The 17,839-nt window shown below is 27.3% G+C and overlaps 2 protein-coding genes across 3 annotated transcripts; one reads left to right on the top strand and one right to left on the bottom strand.

The window, feature by feature from the left end:
* Positions 1-82: 82 nt before the first annotated feature.
* Positions 83-7,334, bottom strand: LOC106786709 (transcription initiation factor IIA subunit 1). Of its 2 annotated transcripts, none has more exons than XM_014748407.1 (9): positions 7,287-7,334; positions 6,949-7,137; positions 5,996-6,206; positions 5,575-5,886; positions 5,296-5,504; positions 5,005-5,160; positions 4,839-4,928; positions 3,032-4,720; positions 83-315 (listed from the first exon to the last, which is right to left on the bottom strand). In XM_014748407.1, exons 2-8 carry the CDS (start codon positions 6,970-6,972, stop codon positions 4,613-4,615), a joined length of 1,110 nt encoding a protein of 369 aa, XP_014603893.1. In that variant the 5' UTR covers positions 6,973-7,137; positions 7,287-7,334; the 3' UTR covers positions 83-315; positions 3,032-4,612. The 2 variants fall into 2 exon arrangements, with proteins under 2 accessions (XP_014603893.1, XP_014603882.1); XM_014748396.1 differs by having other exon boundaries at positions 2,887-4,720.
* An 828-nt stretch (positions 7,335-8,162) lies between these two features.
* LOC106786913 (synaptogyrin-1) lies at positions 8,163-12,049 on the top strand. Its single transcript, XM_014748802.1, has 5 exons — positions 8,163-8,300; positions 8,943-9,166; positions 9,304-9,451; positions 9,559-9,883; positions 9,968-12,049. The coding sequence occupies exons 1-4, from the start codon at positions 8,199-8,201 to the stop codon at positions 9,754-9,756; spliced, it is 672 nt and encodes a 223-aa protein (XP_014604288.1). The 5' UTR covers positions 8,163-8,198; the 3' UTR covers positions 9,757-9,883; positions 9,968-12,049.
* The last annotated feature ends 5,790 nt before the right edge of the window (positions 12,050-17,839 follow it).

A 17,839-nucleotide genomic window follows, 5' to 3' on the forward strand; every position in this document is an offset into this window, starting at 1 on the left:
ATATATATATACACACATATATATATATATATATATATATAAATACATATTGATATAATTGATATCATTCACCATACGTCTACCTGTCCGTAAAGATGATAATTCTGTCCTTATCATTTTGATAATTTTTTAGCGCATCTTTCAAAAGATTTATCTTATATCCACCACCTCGACTGGTTTTAATATTACCCCCTCTCCATTCTTTTCCTAAACCAAGAACCCTTACGTAGTCACGGAATCCGTAAACCTCCGTAGACCGGATATATCTCTTGAAACCATCAGTCTCGTTTGTAGCAACAGTGAAAATGAGAACATCTGGAATGATAACAATTTAATACTTACAGACACATATGTATTACCGTGAAAGACCGAAATTGGAGAATGTTAAGATTTACATGGTTTTTGAACTTTGTGTATGTCCAAAATATTAATATATAAAAATAAATCCAAATATTCGGTCTTTCACCGACGTATTTGATATGTTTTGACAAGTGACCTATATATATATAGGGTGCCCAAAAGTCGCTTTACTAAAAAAAAACAAAACGAAAAATCAATATTGGATTATTAATAGAATTACAATATTTAATTTTTCATTTTAGTATATGAATTTTCTCAATTACAGTGATGTTAAAAAAGTATAGGTCCGCGGTGCCGCTACTCTACACACCTACTAACAATGTTTATAATTTCAATTCAATATACATATATATAAAGCAACTTTTGAGATAATTATATACACATGTGCAGGTAATTATGACATTGAACTAAATTCAAAAGTTGTAAAAATTCATTTTACTATTTCTTTTAGAATATAAATAATTGTAATATAAGTAAATAAATCATAACCATTAATTCGGCCAATTTTTTAATTTACAATAATCTAATGTCATAATTACTGGCACATATATGCATATACAAATAACATTTATGAAAATCGATTATTGATAAAATTAACGTGATTAATGTTTTGTTTGAACGATGACGTCATAACCGATCGTAAAGTAGTGCCCAATATGAAAAACCGCAGAACGTTTAGCGAATGCGAAATGGTAAATGCGTCCTCTGCATATGATCTAGAAAGATTTATAGTAATTATGCATCGCACGTATTTTTTTCATACATGATTTGTATCAAAATTCGTCTCTATTCTTTTGTACATTCTATTAATAAATTATAAACTATAAAATAGACGTAGCAAACATGGTAAAACTTTTTGTCTTCTTAAAAGGTAATTATACTGCGGAAGAATATTCTCATATCATATAATAGCACTACTATAGACATATAATAGCACTACTTTTTACTATACATGTATCACGGAATAGAATGTTGTATATATTCAGTAAGATGCGCTCATTACGATTGCTGTAACCAACCCACGCATTTGAAATAGTCATCGCAGGCGAAAAGATAAACACTTGCCGACAATGAAATACTTTTTTTCAATTGTGTAATTTTATATTATTTATTATTAATATTAATATTCTATTACTATTATATAAAATATGGTAACTAGAGATAAAAATAAATAAGCTAAATATATCGTAGATCCCGAAAATGACCTCTTATAATCTTACGTTTCTAAAGTCACGTATACTATTTCGAAATAAGCGACCATCGTTTCCGGTTACCAGATGATAAAAACACAACGAGTTTCTAAAGAAAAAATTATTTTCAAATATATGCAATATAAAATATATCTATAGAAATATAATTTAGGAATGAAATAGCTCGAAAACAATTAAGTTCAAGCAAAATAGGTTGATCTCATTGAGCCAATTAACGATACAATTAGGATGAAACTATATTGCTTGTTTGATGTTGATTTTAGTTTTATTTATTGTTAGATTCCTGATAAATATAAAACAATATTTGTTGAGCGAAAGAAAGTATTTTATGTTGAAAAATCTTCGACATATACAAAAGTAACTGGTTAATAAAAACAAATTAGTTCCAATCGCGCGATAATTTGGAAAGCGTAACGATAGATCGATAGAAAACAAAAAGACAATTGACGATAGATTTTATACCTATTATTATTGCAATACTCGTCTTTTTGTAGGTAAATAATTTATGACCAATCGAGAGAAAAATTGCATAATTGAGAAAACTTTCGTTTCTTTCAAAAGTTATTTGCGGTTAGAAAGAGATTATTACGTTATATCTTCGAGAAGTAAAGAAAAAGCGAACGTTACTTTATTCCTCATTTCTTCTTGTCACTTTCGTTAAATCTTTTTCGTTAAATTTTTTTCGTTAAATTTTTTTCATTAAATGAACCGTAAAATTATTTTCATCGAAAAAGAAATTTTCAATTTTAATTTTTGATCGCTAATCAATTTAATCAATGAATATTATATATGAGATTTAATATCATATATTATATGTAACGTATATTAATTCTTTTGTTTTCGAGAAAACAACACAAATTTAATATAACTATTACACGTACGCAATATAACATATAAGAATATATAAAAATTAAAATAATTTCGAGAAAATATAAGTGCCTTTTAAATTTTTAACTGTGTAATACTCATCATGCGAAACTATTCTATTTAATGATATTTACTTTATTGAATTTATTTAATAATTTATTTAAAAATACTTAAATATCAAATAGTACTATTACACTTTTCATAAGACGAGTATACTCCTCATACAAAAAGCTAACAAGATAATAAATAGATAATAAACAAAAATAGGGCGAACAAATATTGGAAAGGAACAAACGATTAACAAATAGATAAAAAATATGAATAAAAATAAAAGAATGCAGAAAAGCAAATATACGATAATAAAGGTAAAATTTTTAATGATTAAATAGGCAACGAATATATATACATTCGTTATATTTTGTAATGTAAACATAGAAGATGAGTTTACCATTAGATTCTGAGGAGTCCGTATTCTCGCTAACCACGTGGTATGTAAAAAAAATGCTCAAGATCAAACACCAACCGATTCGTTTGACTTGCATTTTTAAAATGACAGATCAATGTAAAATCGCGATTAAAATCGTCGACTCTACCTGTTTGACCCTTTTTAGGTAATGGTCACGTAACGTTTTGATCTTGACAACACAACTTAAACGATGCACGATAACTCCTCGAGCCCACAATTTCAATTGCTGCCTTTTACTATGAGAATCGAGTTAAATGCTTCGAAGGAAAAGGACCGAAAGACCGGGTGGGTTGGTTCCTCCTCTCTCTTTCTCGTTCTCTTTCTTTATTACTTTGTACTACTCTTACTCCCACAGTTTTCGGAAGCACAAACTACTATCCATGAAGAGGACGTTCGGCTTCACAAAGAGGCATGTCTTTTCCATCCCGCGTAGATATCTCGGCGTAGGGAAACCACTTAACATCCCCGAGATGTATCTCGTGCGCGCTTTAATTTCTTCTCCTCATTCATGGCCACACACGATTACGCACTTGATATAACATTCTCCTGATATTTTCTTTTGCTTTTAAACACTACATTTTTTTTTTATTTTCTTTCTTTTTCATTAAAAATAATTTTCTTTATATTTATTTCATTATTATTTACTATTACTTTTTTTTTACGTTGTCTCTTTGCTATTCTTTTTTAACCCTTTCTGTCACTGTCAAGAATATCATTAAAAAAAGTGAGGTTAACCGTAATCGTTACGCGCTCGAAACTGGTCTAATAAGAGCATTAACTGTTTATAATAATTACGGAAACGTCCTGTATTTATGATTTTCTTCTCGTTGCTTGCCGTAAGCTTTAATTATGTTGTAACAAGATGCGTTTTGTTCCAGGGTCGTGATTCGGTATATACATTCTCGAGGGTGCATGTTATCCGCTTTCGTTTGAAATGCATTACCGACTGTTTCAGGTCGTTATCGATAGTGATATTATTGTCGATCAATCGGATTTAATTTGAGAATTAAATGATCATTTTATTTCGCAATTTAATTAACTGTAATAACAGTATAAGACACATTTATTTTCAAAAGCATCACATATGTTTCATAATTAGCATCCCTTTACTTTATTTACAGTTATTGTAATTATGTAAAAGTTCAATAATTATAAATCCTAAGGATATAAAGCAGCAAGAATAATAATTAAAATTCTTGATGCGATAATCATTGACACAACTAGTAATGTTAACTAAAATATTTCACTAAATACATTATTGATTTAACAATAATGTTTGTGTTGTAAAACGATATAAGAACAGCTGCTGTAACTTTCTTTATGAGGAATAGTACCACTAATAAAATAATAAAATATTACAATAAATTTTTAATAAACAATAAAAAATTATTTAACCTTTTAACTGTTTTTAAACCTTTTTTTAAATAAACAATATTAATAAATTCACATTATATTAACTTTGATAATTACTAAAATATTAAAATATAGAAGATATAGAATCTAGATTTTTTACTTTCTCAGAGAGTTTAACCACTTTAATTTTCGATATAATAGTATTATTACGTGGTTTACTGCCTCATTATAGAATGTTTACAGCTTAATGTTGTCCATCAAGCGCAACATCACATGAACACATTATTAAACTGCCCTTGTATAAAGTCTGTTAAAAATAAAACCGGACAACACAATATTCACTTCATCTTCAAATCTACCATTCAGCATCTCCATTTGCTTTTTGGAACACATAATCTTTCCCACTTAAGTTCATTATGCCATCCTTAAGATAAAATTTCCATTTGTTTCTACTCCTTGTAATCTGAAAAGTAAAATATTTGTATATATCATACATAAATATTTCTAATGTAATGTTTCATTTACATATTACAATGGTTAAACTATCTTTCTTTAGGTTTTTTAATAATATAAAAATTTACTTTATCATATTGACAAACAACTACATTGTCTGTATCAAATAGATCAGATGGGTCATCATCTGTTACATCGTCTTCAGAATTTAATGGTTCCTGGATGAAAAGAAATATAAGTTAAATATTTACGATCTTCGACTATTTTAAATTGTATAATAATTTTCTTAAATACCTCTTCTCGGGCAGTAGCTTCATCATTTTCTTCTTCTTCCTTATCATCAAGATCCTCATCGTCGTCATCATTATCTTCTTCTTCTTCTTCTTCATCTTCATCTGACGAATCACCCAATGCTCCTAAAGTTCCATCTAATTGGGCTATGTTATTTTGCTAAAATATATATATGTATATATGTATATATATATATATAAGAGAAATAACTAATAATATATTTCTATACTTCATGAATTATAATAATATTTAAAAAATTTTGTAAATTTTTGTAAATTTAAAAATTGTACTTACTTGACCTTGAACAGATCGCTGTGAAACAACATTATTTGTATTTTGCGTTACAACCTGTAAGGGTTGATTAACCTGAATTGGTGATAATGTAGGATGACCCAGAAAAGTAGAATTTACATGCTGTTGTAATAATGTTCCAGCTACATCTGCTGGCAAACCCATTGCAGCACTAATTATAGGACCAGTTAAAATGGTGTGAAGTTGGTTGCCTTTAAACAGAATAATTTGCTTTAGCTTACAAACAAATATGATATACGATAATCTCTGAACTCTATATACCTTGAATTGCAGATGCAGGAACTTGTATAGTTAATATACGTTGTTGAGAATCACGTGTACCAGGTTGTGGTGGTAAAGTAATTTGAATTGGCACTTGTCTATCAAGTACCGCAGGTGGAGTAGTCGTTACCACTTGTTGCACCGGTGCATTTTGGTGTTGTAATGGTGTACTTGAAGAATGTGATGTTTGTTGTTGTGATGGTTGTTGTTGATGTTGCTGTGATTGTTGTGGTTGTTGATGTTGTTGTTGCTGTTGTTGCGGTTGTGATTGCTGCGGTGTTGGTTGTTGTTGCTGCTGCGTTTGTTGGGACACTGCATCAATAATAGATGATTGGCAAATATATATATATTATAGAACATAATTTTATCTTAAATTCTTATGTTAGTAACGAATATTTTGTAATTATATGTATCGTTATACCTTTATTACCAGGCACAGATTTATGTGTGTTTAGCTGAGGAACTTGTGGTTCTTGTGGTTCTGGATTTAATTCCACTGCTTTACTTGACATTAATTTCGTTTCCCAAATTTGTTTCAATTCTAATAATACTTGTTCATCTACACCTTCATCTATAAACGATTCTCGAACTCCTGCTATTACATCTTCTATCACAGTGTTGTATAGTCTCAACTGTAAATAATATGTCAAAGTAATATAATATGGTAGTTATCGTCAAAGTATTTTGTTATTTATAAAATCAAAATAAAAGTTTTATTTAAATGCATCAGTTTCAGTAAATAAAATTAATTAATAAAATTTGAAACAATAAATTAGTAAAGACTAAATCATATATATGTTCTGTTTTCTACCAAAATGCATACTTATAAAAAAGAAAAATAAGTATGTATTTCTTTTGTATCTAGTTATGATCATTTATATTGGAAGTATATAAATAACATGGTTTTTAATCTAATTTGTGTAATATTAATAACGTGAACGTTACTGAACGAATTTGTTATGCCATCTTAATCTATTAGATATTTAATAATTTATATAATAAATATTACGTTCTTTTTTAAAATGAAGACTAACAATTCTAAAGTATGAAAATAAAGATTAAGTAATAAATTTCGGAATAACTAGAAGAATAAGATAATTTAATGCATGTTAAGTGTTTCATACGTTCCTAAGAACATAAAAACTACGATTAACCTAAAAGTTGTAATCAAATGATAGAAAACATTTAATAAAATATAAGTTGGAGAGGATTCCTCAAATTAGGTGACAAGTATATGAACCACGTGAACAATTTATTCCTTTACAACGTGGCTTCGCATAACCATGTCGAATTATTTCTTAGAACTAAAACGTACACGTTTCATTATTACAGTCATATTTCTTTGGAGTTGCCATTGATTTCTCCTTTACTTACCACACTAGTTTGGCTGAGGGCCATTGCAGGATAATTCGTATTGTCTATCAGGCGAAAAACAATACCAATAATCCCAACTGATCTAACGACGATGCCCTCAGAAGCCGGACTGTTGCATCGCTCCCTGCTCTTTTATACTGTCTGAACGTCTCCCATACCACCTTAGCGTGACCGTAGTGGTCGACACAACTGCAAATCAAAATTGATAAAAAGTTTAATAAGTTTAATTTAAAGAATTTAATAATATAACAATTAAAAAATATATATATTTCAACAAGTTTAATTATATTTAATTAATTATTATTTTATATTAACATATATAAAACAATAAAAGGTACTTTATCGGTCGGTAATGTAGTCGTGACTTGACACGTGGCAAAAGTTTTACGTCAACTAATCATCTTTAATATATAACGTCATTAACTATGTCATATTTATATATATTGATATATATGTATTTTTTTTTAAATATATAAATAAAAATAAAGTCTATAAAACAAATGTTTAACGAAAATAATGATGTGTTTAATAATGCATGTTATTTAAATTTTTTGTGGCGCCATCATCGGAAAAATCCTTTTATTTTACGAACGTCTTTATATGCTCTTTTATATATTTACTGTTTAAAATTATAATTATTTATATCTTATGTAAAAAAACAGTTACTATTAACTAAATTATGTAATATATATTTTACACATTATAAAATCGATAATCACACACGAAAGGTGTGTACAATAATTCTACACCGTTCTACTATTATCTTTCGTCCCGTAATATTATCGTCACTACCAATCAGATATAAGTTTAACTAATTGTCGTATATTGATTGGTCAGCTTGAAAAGATAATATTAACCAATCACTATTGAAATAGAAAATTATTTCTGAATTATACAAACGGATATGTAATTTTTGTAAGAATTATAAATAAATTCAATACGCATGATACTTGTGGTACTAACAATTTTAAGTTCCATTTTTATTAACCATTATTTTAATTATTTTGTATATAATTAGTTGAATACCAAATTCCAAATGCTGATATTAAACAACTTTATTTTTATTCTTGTTATTTCTTTCTCCAATCTAAAATATTAATATTTGATTATTTAGGTAACTACATATCGAATAAATTGGAGAGTTTACAATAATGGCTTAATAAAATACTGCACAAGAGGATGAGTATTGTGTGGCGCGTGCGTGGTGTCTTTCTTCGAAAGCTTTGAAATTTCACTTCAGTTGCATTAAGATGGACGGCGGCGGAGCGTACGGTGGAGGAAAGGCAGGAGCGCCTTTTGATCCTATCGCATTCATTCAAAGGCCTCTAGTTATTTTAAGGGCAGCATGCTTGGTAAGTTTAAGCATTATAACAAAATTTCATTTTTTTGAATGTTTCCTATTCTATAGCTTGATAGGTCGAACTAAATTTGAGATGGTAAATACATTGATTTTAAAAGAACTTGAGCCCCCACCCCTATCCATGATGGGGTTCTATTGATTTTTCGCGAATTCCAGTGGTACGCCCCATAATACAAGATTCTATGGGATTTTCAATTGAAATCCATCATAACTTCGATTGATCTAATACATTTCGAAAATGTCGATTATAATCATCTTTAATAAGATGATATTTTTAAATCGTCTTATTTAGTAGGTTGATTTTTATGCAAAGTGCGCTTATGTACATTATCGACTAAATCAAAATTCTTGGCTTTTTAATCAAACTCGTTACATCGATTTTATCTTGTAATAATATCATATCTATATAGGATATGTCTTTCTATCGATTTTATTCCATTTTGTTTTATCACTTCGATATATAAAAAGGATATATGTGATAACAGTCATGTCATCTTATACTCTAACTTGGAATTATTTTAATATCAAATTATATACATATATATTTAAAGATTATAAATACTTTTCAAACATTTTTAGTTAAAAAAAGGCATGAGAAAGATAAATTTAATAAAGAAAGTTTAATGAATTTCAGCTCTTTGCTATAATAGTATTTGGGTGCATAAGCAGCAAGGGATACATTACAAAAAAAGACAAAGAGGTGTGCCTCTACAATGACGACAATAATGCCTGTAATTATGGCATTGGAATAGGTGTTTTAGCATTTTTAGCTAGTATTGGTTTCCTTGCTGGAGAATATCTGTTTGAACAAATGTCCTCTGTTAAAACTCGAAAACATTTTGTCCTTTTAGATCTTGGGTAAGCCTAATCAATTATTTCATAGAATTATTAAATATTTTTATTAAATAACAAGTTTATAAAATGATAGAATTGCAAATAAAATTTCCCATTGATTTGTAATCGTTGATTTCACACGTATATATTCTATCTTTTAGTTTTTCGGGTTTCTGGGCATTTTTATATTTTGTCGGCTTCTGTTACCTTACAAACGCTTGGAATCAATCTACATCGCCATCAAATGGGTACGGTGTTAATAATGTACAAGGAGCTATTGCATTTTCATTTTTTTCAATTTTTACTTGGGTAAGTTTTTCATTTACAATTTGGTATTCATCGTAAAGTGAGAATAATTTAATAGTGTCAAATTTTCCATGACCTTTCGGAAAATATGTATCTATATTTTTGCATAGGCTGGCTGTGCCTGGTTTGCATTTCAAAGATTAAGACAAGGTATACAAGATGCAGCCTTTGCTCCAAGTTACGAAGCAGATCCTGTAGGTGGAACAGGATATACAAGTTATCCTGACGCTACGGATGCTGCTTATCAAGAACCACCATTTGGTCAACAGCAGCGGGGAATGGGGGATTTTCAAGCTCCTGCTTATTAAATGTCATCCATAGTCATTATCGAAATATATTTTCACAAGATGCACAGCGAACTACCAACGAAGAAAAATGGATCAGATTAATCCATCCTGAAAACATACTGCTCTCTCTAGTTTGTTTTTCTCTGAGGTAATTTTACCTTCTGTTTCTTTAGTAATATGAAAGTAATGTAACTTTCGGTAATTTTATTCTTTTATTATTTATTTCTTACAGAAGAGAAGAACTTTATTTGCTGATAGATCGCTGGGCAGCATTAATTGTAGAGTAAGTTTTCATGGCAGATGTAGAGGAAGCGTTATTTGTTAAACTGTGCTTCTTATTGTTGACCACTTGTAAGTTACACCTATTCATGCGCCCAATGACACAAAGAAACATTAGGTACATCCAAAGTATGCCATCGAGTTTCTAGGCACGAATTATGATGAACATTCATCAATAACAGAATTAAATATTAAATCTTGTAATGAATAAATATAGTAATTCCATAATGTCTAAGAAGTAGCACATGCACAGGTTATGTATATTTTAACATTGTGACGTGTTCATAGTAAACCCGGATATTATTAATGTGCATTGTGAGACTTTAATAATGTGTAGGTGTGATCTGATGTTGGAAAGAAAGCTCATGGTTTATTAAAATCATAGAGAAAAAAGAATATATACTGTACAGTAACTTATTGTTTTTTTCAGTATATTTATTTGCTAGTCATTTGCAATCTCTTAGTATTACTTTTATAATATTTATGCAGTATTTTTGTTGGCGATTGTTCTTTATCACCAGTTTACAAATATGAAGGTACTAAATGTATGATAACTTAAAAACTGGTGTTCTGGATTGCAAGTTTGAAAAGAAAAAAGTTTTTCTTTCATAAATTTCAAGATTCATATTTAATATGATTTTTTCTCATATTGTATTTCAGTTATAGAAGCTTTAATAAATAGTATATGCTTATGATATAATTACTCTAATTTTTATTTAAAAATATTTGATTATAACTAATTATATTATGTACTAAATGTAATTCTCCAAGATATTCCAACATGTTTTCTATTGAAATTAATTATTTTATTGATTTTATGGAAAATAGCAATTATGATTATTGTCTCACCTATTTTCTAGAACAAAAAACTATTTATTTAAAAGCCAAGAATTTATATTTTAAATGCATTTTAAGAGTTCATTTAAGATTGCCATATTTAATTCCTTTGAATAGTGCAATCTTATCTAAAACATTTTCATTTAACAAAAAATAAATATTAAAATATTCGAAAGTGTGTGTGTATTTACATATGAAAGTTAAATCTTAATTACTTTTTGTAGAAATGTTCACCTATATAAATGTGAGTAGAAATTCTATATCAAGTTGAAAACATGTTACAGAGAACTACAGATAAATTATTAACACATAAATGTATTACCATGCTCTCTTTCTTACTCTCCACACAGAGTCATAATAAATAAAAAAGTATTTCATTAACAACAGTTCAGATTAAAAAAAAAATCTCGACAGATTGTAGTGAGTATTATTGAAATGTCTATTAAAAAAATGTAAAGGTATAAAAATGTCTGTGAAGATAGTATCAATAACTAAATAATTATTGTATTCTACTTAAATATAATGTAGTTACCTTGCATTCGAGGCAATACTTAAGACGATGCGTCTGTGAAGATCTCAGTGTTTAGAGACAACTGCTATCTAATCTATGATTTACTATACATAAAAAGTGGTTAGTAATTATTTTATGTGAATTAAATGATTTTGTTAATGCTGGTGATAGATATTTATAATCGAATCGCTTCATTGTGTTGTACAAAAGTTTCTTAGACTTAAGCACAAGATCTACATTTTCTTTTTAAGTAATATAAAATGTGAATATACTTCACTATTCTATCTCAATAAGCAAGAAGGGAACAACCGAAAATATTGATTTCCTTTTTGTTGAAACATATCCGTTATATATTTATGATGATTATATTGATTATTAAGTAGTTTAATATTAATTGTATATTCCATATGATTATTTTGAAATTATACTTTAGTATTTTTTAGAATTATTCATTTAAGAATTGCAAAATATTATTTTCCTGTCAATTTTGGGTATTTAGACGTGCAAAGTTTTCCTGCAAGGTGTATAGACTATAAGTTAATAGATCTGTTTTAATAATTCGGGCTATATGTAACAATTATGGTTAAACAATGTACTGTTTTGTATTGTGCTACATATTGAAAGAATATTGATAGCTATATACAAACCATGTCATTATAATTAGTAATAAATGTAAATTACACTCAATCTAGCTCTCTTTCTGAAATTAATCTCCAGGAGGATGTACAAGAAATACTATACTTTATTATACCTAACAACGCTACAACGCCTATTCAGTGTACTTAAATTGAATCGTTCTTTTGTACAAATTATTCTGACATAAATTTATCTTGAGATAATTGAAAATTAGAATCGTTATATATCCGAGCCAGCATTTTATGCTATATTAAAATATGAATAATACAAAATGCAGGAAGATTGTAAATTATATCTTTTATTATTATATTTCACATTAACTATTATCATTTTCGTGATTTTGTTTACATATACATAAATGCTATACAGTTTCATAACATTTTGAGAAGAAAACAGAGTAAATCATATGTGGGAGGTATGTACATCACTACTTACTTCCTTATAGTATACTATCTCTAAAGTTTATGACGCACACTAAAATTTAAGCTTCTTCACAATGTATTATCATGTACGTTAAACATAGATAAAAGATTATTTGAATTTCTTATGAAATTCGTATATGGAATGATGATGCGTCATTAAACTATTAATGCTACGATTGCATTTTAAAGATATATACATAAATGTATATGTATATATGCATATCTTAAGACAAATTAATGTTTTTGAAATAGCAACATCGTCAATGTTAATATTATTTTTTATAAAATGAATTCTTTTGACCAATCATTACATCTTCTTGAACAATAAGTTACTTATGATTAGAAAAATACACATACAAGAAGAAATTAAGGGTTCAATAGTCGGTAAATAACGTTTATGGATGTAAATTATTGGAATTTTAATATTTTGTAGGGAAGATGGAACTTCATTATTCAGTATTATTTTTATTTTAAGAATTTCAATTTATTGTTTATAACATTAATTATACTTTGTCTCTGTAACAAGCGTTATATCATATATATATATATATATATATACTTACTAAATTACAAATAAATGTTATAATATATTATGTTAATTAAATAGTCAATCTTTTGACTCTTCGTTTGAGCTACGATGTTGTATGATCTAGGTAACGTCGTAATTATTTATAGAAACCAAACAGTAGTTTATAATGTTCGAAGAATAATTTCTTTTTACCATTTATTTTAATATTTCAGGAAAACGATAGTATAAATTAGTATATATGTTGCAGTATAGGTTTCTATCAATATATCAAATAAATATACTACGTTGAGACGTTTATAATAAAATTAACAATAGCTATCGAATAATATGTGCTTAAAAACACAAAATGCAATATTAATTTTGGCAAATAAAGGCGTAAGTTATATAATATATTTTAATTCTTACTTACATGAATGGTTTATAATCCTATAATTTTAACTTTATTTAGATTTTAGTAACTTAAAAATTCTATTAAAAATAAATTCTAAAGTTATTGAGGTATTAATATTCTTTCGGCAAATTTTCGTAGATCTTATCTCTCGTTCATGAGTTTATTAATTGTAAGAAATATAAATAAAAAATATCTTGATGGATATTAATTCGCGACAAATTGTTTAAGAAAGATTAATTCATTTTTTATGAATATTTTTCATTAAAAACATAATCGCTTTTTTGTTACATTAACATAATAATGAAGGTCTCATGGGCAATTATTATAATATTTTTATTCGAAACATATTAAAAATATTTTTATTATAAGAGATACAAAAAATTAATTATACTAAATTGCTGTATTTTACAAAAAGATCATATTTTTAAATGATTAATTCTAAGTTAATGAACTTGTTTCTTGGATCATATTTTTATATGAGGATATTAATATTTATTATTTTTTTTTATTCAGACGTGTTTAATATCACATTAGCATCAAATTGATACCTTACATCATAGATCAGACTGATAAATACTTTTTTAATTTTATTATTGTAATGTATGAGTAATATTTCCTTATAATAAGAAAAATTTACATTTTGTAACAACTTCAGAGCAAATGAAAAAAGCAAAAAATCAAGAAAAAGAAGCAAATTAAAAAAAGAGATTATAATGATAGGAAAATAAAAATTCGGAAGAGAATTTCTAAAAAAAGAGTGTCACATTAGGAAGGAATAAAAAATAAATCAGAATTATTTATTTTCTAATTTCACCAAAGTTTATTACCAGCTTTTTGATTTTGATATTTTTTTTATGATTATAACTTTTAATGCTATGTCTATTTACTATTCATTTATATAACTTTAATCGAGGGTATAAATATTCTTAGCTTTCACCTTTCTTATTATATTGAACAGAATTTTTTATTATATCTAAATTTTGTTTACATTCTAATTAGACACAATTTAATCATTGATGTAAAATATTATAACATTGGGGTTGTTCCTAATAAAAATAAATCTTTGTTTTTCAGTTAGGTTTTTCGAAATCTGCAAATTTCTCTTTTAAATATACGTATACATATTATTTTGAAATTTTGTGTGTGAGTACTGAAAATAATAAAATTCTTTTTTCATTCCAATTAAAAGTTTTTTTAGCTGATTATTAAAGAAGAAATAAATCAAATTCCTATGACCAATGGAAGTTATTAGTGGCAACGGTTCTTTCTAGAGTTGGTTTGCGACCGGAAGAATTGTGAGATTACATCGAGAAATAAGAAACTTAAATTACACCGTCGATTTGATACTAGCAGTGAAAAAGAACATTTTGCATCGTCTTCTATTGCTTCGACCAACGATCCACGATTATGGTCTTCATGCGTACATCATACGTACTTATGTATGTATGTATATATGCATGCATGTACATACAAAAGTATGTACAAGATATGTTTATATTTCTCCGTGTGTCGTTTATTTCAAAGGAAGTTCTACGAACGAATCGCAATTCAATTGCGGATGAGAAACCATATGTTATTTATTTTCATTAAAAAGTCTCTCGAACTTTTACTTTTATTTTTTTATTTCATTGTTCGTAGGAAAGATAAACGTGAGAATGCTATGTCAAGGTTTGAATTTATTCTACGAAAAGAAAATATTTCAAATTCTTTGGTTTATTTTGTTGTTTGGATCGAAACTATCATTTTTTATTACTCATTAATGCCATTGATTTATTTCTTCTTTTTTTTTCTTTTTTAGAAATCATTATATTCAAAATGAGTTTTTGATAGAAATAATTTATGAATTATATGAATTATTAATTAGAATATATATATATTTTGAATTCGATTTTAAAGAATTATTTTTTTTTCTCGTCTTTATTTACTATATCGATCTTGTGATGATAGTCCGAAGATACGAATTCAATATTCCTAAATTATCAAGGTATCACCTATACTAAACAACAGTTTCACATACAAAAAGTGTAGAAACCTTATGAATAAGATTAGCACGATAAATTATATTTAAAATAAAAGAAGAAATGTCCACGTTTTTATATCATTTTAATATGATTTTTTGTATTGAGGTAGTATTTTGTTTATATAGTAAAATTACATTCTATGTTTATATAGGTCACGAGATATCTTTTTTCTTGTTATATGTTTAAAAGATTGATCGATTTTTACGTATATATAAAGCAAATTAATTCAGCGTTTTTATCTTTTCATGAATAAATAATATTGATATTTTTGCATTAATATAAAGTTTTATATAAATTTTATACATTGCGCATGTGCACATAGAAATAAATTTATAGTTTTTCACCTCTTAGATTGATGATACGATAATTGATAATGTTTGATCGTTTTTAGCGATTTATTAACAGTGACCTCAATACGGCTAACTTTCTTTTGGATCTTTCTCCATTCTTCTCTCTTTCTATGTCTTTCTCTCTTTTCCTTTTTCACCATTTTTCCTGTTTTCTTTAGTAAAATATGATTTTCGTAAAACTACAACGATCTGAGCTTTTGAAAGGTAGTTAATTATTTAATTCTGACAAGATACACGATGAAAATATATATTGATTCGTCGCGATGTGTCATTTTTGTTCTTACCGACGTTTCACTTTTGATTATTTAGCATGAATGAAGTATGTTTCCGGTATGGTTAAAATCCGTTTATCATCACGTATTAACTGCTGATATTGCATTCTTTTAATATTTGCAACTTTTTCATAATAAATCTTTCAAAATAAAGACCTTATTTCGATCAAGATATTATTCTTACGAAAGAAGAAATAATTATTAAGGAAGAATAATTATATATATATATATAAACACTTCTATTATATATATCTTTTCTTTATAAAATATTTAAGATTATTATACAGTCACAGAGAAAAAATTAAAAAGAAAATCAGTCCCATTTGTTTAGAAACATTCTTTTTTCGTATAAATATATATACTTTTTTAAATCATAAAAAGTTACTGTTACGTCGTTATTTTAATTTTTCTTTTCTTCGATGACCTTATTTATGTCATTCAAAGTCACGTGATGCAGTTTCAATGTTAAATAGTGCAGAATTTTTTGTCTCTACTTGTTATTCTATCACGTAGGTCGATTTAATATCGAATTTTAGTAGAAGAAATGGATGTTGATATAAGGTATTTTGTTACTCATATATGTTAAATAAAAATATCGTTGAATTAACATTCAATGATTACCATGAATTTGATCTAGACGTCATTGTCTAGAGAATTTGTTTTCTCTGTAGAGTTACGTTTCCTTATTGATCTTTTAAGAATTTTATGTTCTTTTTACTTTCTTCGCATATACTTATTTCTCTTTTCATCTTGCAATACCCATTTACCCCGAAAAACCAAGGAGACCTTGTACTCATTGTGTACGATCCAGTCAATAAATATGTTCTTACGTCAATGTATAAAAGAAAACAATGGTTGAAAGACAGTACTGTAATTATTATCAATGACGTTATGTTTTTTCTGTTTTGTGATAAGTTTTTAGGACACAATGATTTCTAACAAAAATGACAATTGCATTTATATGTTTATAAAGACGTTTATATATTTGCATAAGCGTTTATTACAATAAAAACTATAGGAAAAATCTTTATCATCTATTAATATATATATGTATTTATTTTAAACGTATTTAAATAAAAAAACGAAGAGAAAAATCGTATAAGTTATTCGTCTGTTTTTAAATATATATATACATATATGTTATACAGGATTGTATAACGTGTAATTTTCCTATTTACATGTCGTGGATATTCTACGAATAAGGCGTGGAAAAAAGTCATTGATAAATTTGATCTTCGTTCTTGACATCACAAATTTTAGCAAATCTTCAAGAAAAGATGACTCGCGTAAAAAATAAATTTGTTTATATGCATCGAATGAAAGAATTACAAATTTGGCAAATATAAATTAAACAATAACCGAAAATGTACGGGCAGAAGGATTAATGAATTTCTTCGAGTTGCGAGCAAGGACAGTATAAACGTATTCGGTTGAAATCTTACATTAATGTATAATTATGAAGCAACAACTTGTATAGCATAATCGAGGGTTAACCTTTGGGCAAACCATTTCCTAACAAGATATACTTTGACGCAATTAAGTACATGTCCCCTTCTTGCAATCTTGCATGTATAACGATATGAAAAACTCGTTTATCATTTGTCAAGTTAATTAGAAAGAGAACGCAACTAGGAGAAAATTATTCCTACGTTTCTTGTGACGTTGGTAGCTATCGATTGTTGATTTTTACATGAAACATTTTATACGTTCTCTCCTATGTTAGTTGTTTATGCGACTCACTTGAACGTCGATACTTTTTTACACCAAATGACTTTATGGAAGGTTTTAATCACGTGTATAAAGAACGACGATAGTTGAAGAAAATAAAGAAATTCGCTATAAACTTAATCAATCAA

Source organism: Polistes canadensis, unplaced genomic scaffold (assembly GCF_001313835.1).
Source record: "Polistes canadensis isolate GaletaPanama2010 unplaced genomic scaffold, ASM131383v1 scaffold_3, whole genome shotgun sequence".
NCBI classification, from domain to species: domain Eukaryota; kingdom Metazoa; phylum Arthropoda; class Insecta; order Hymenoptera; family Vespidae; genus Polistes; species Polistes canadensis.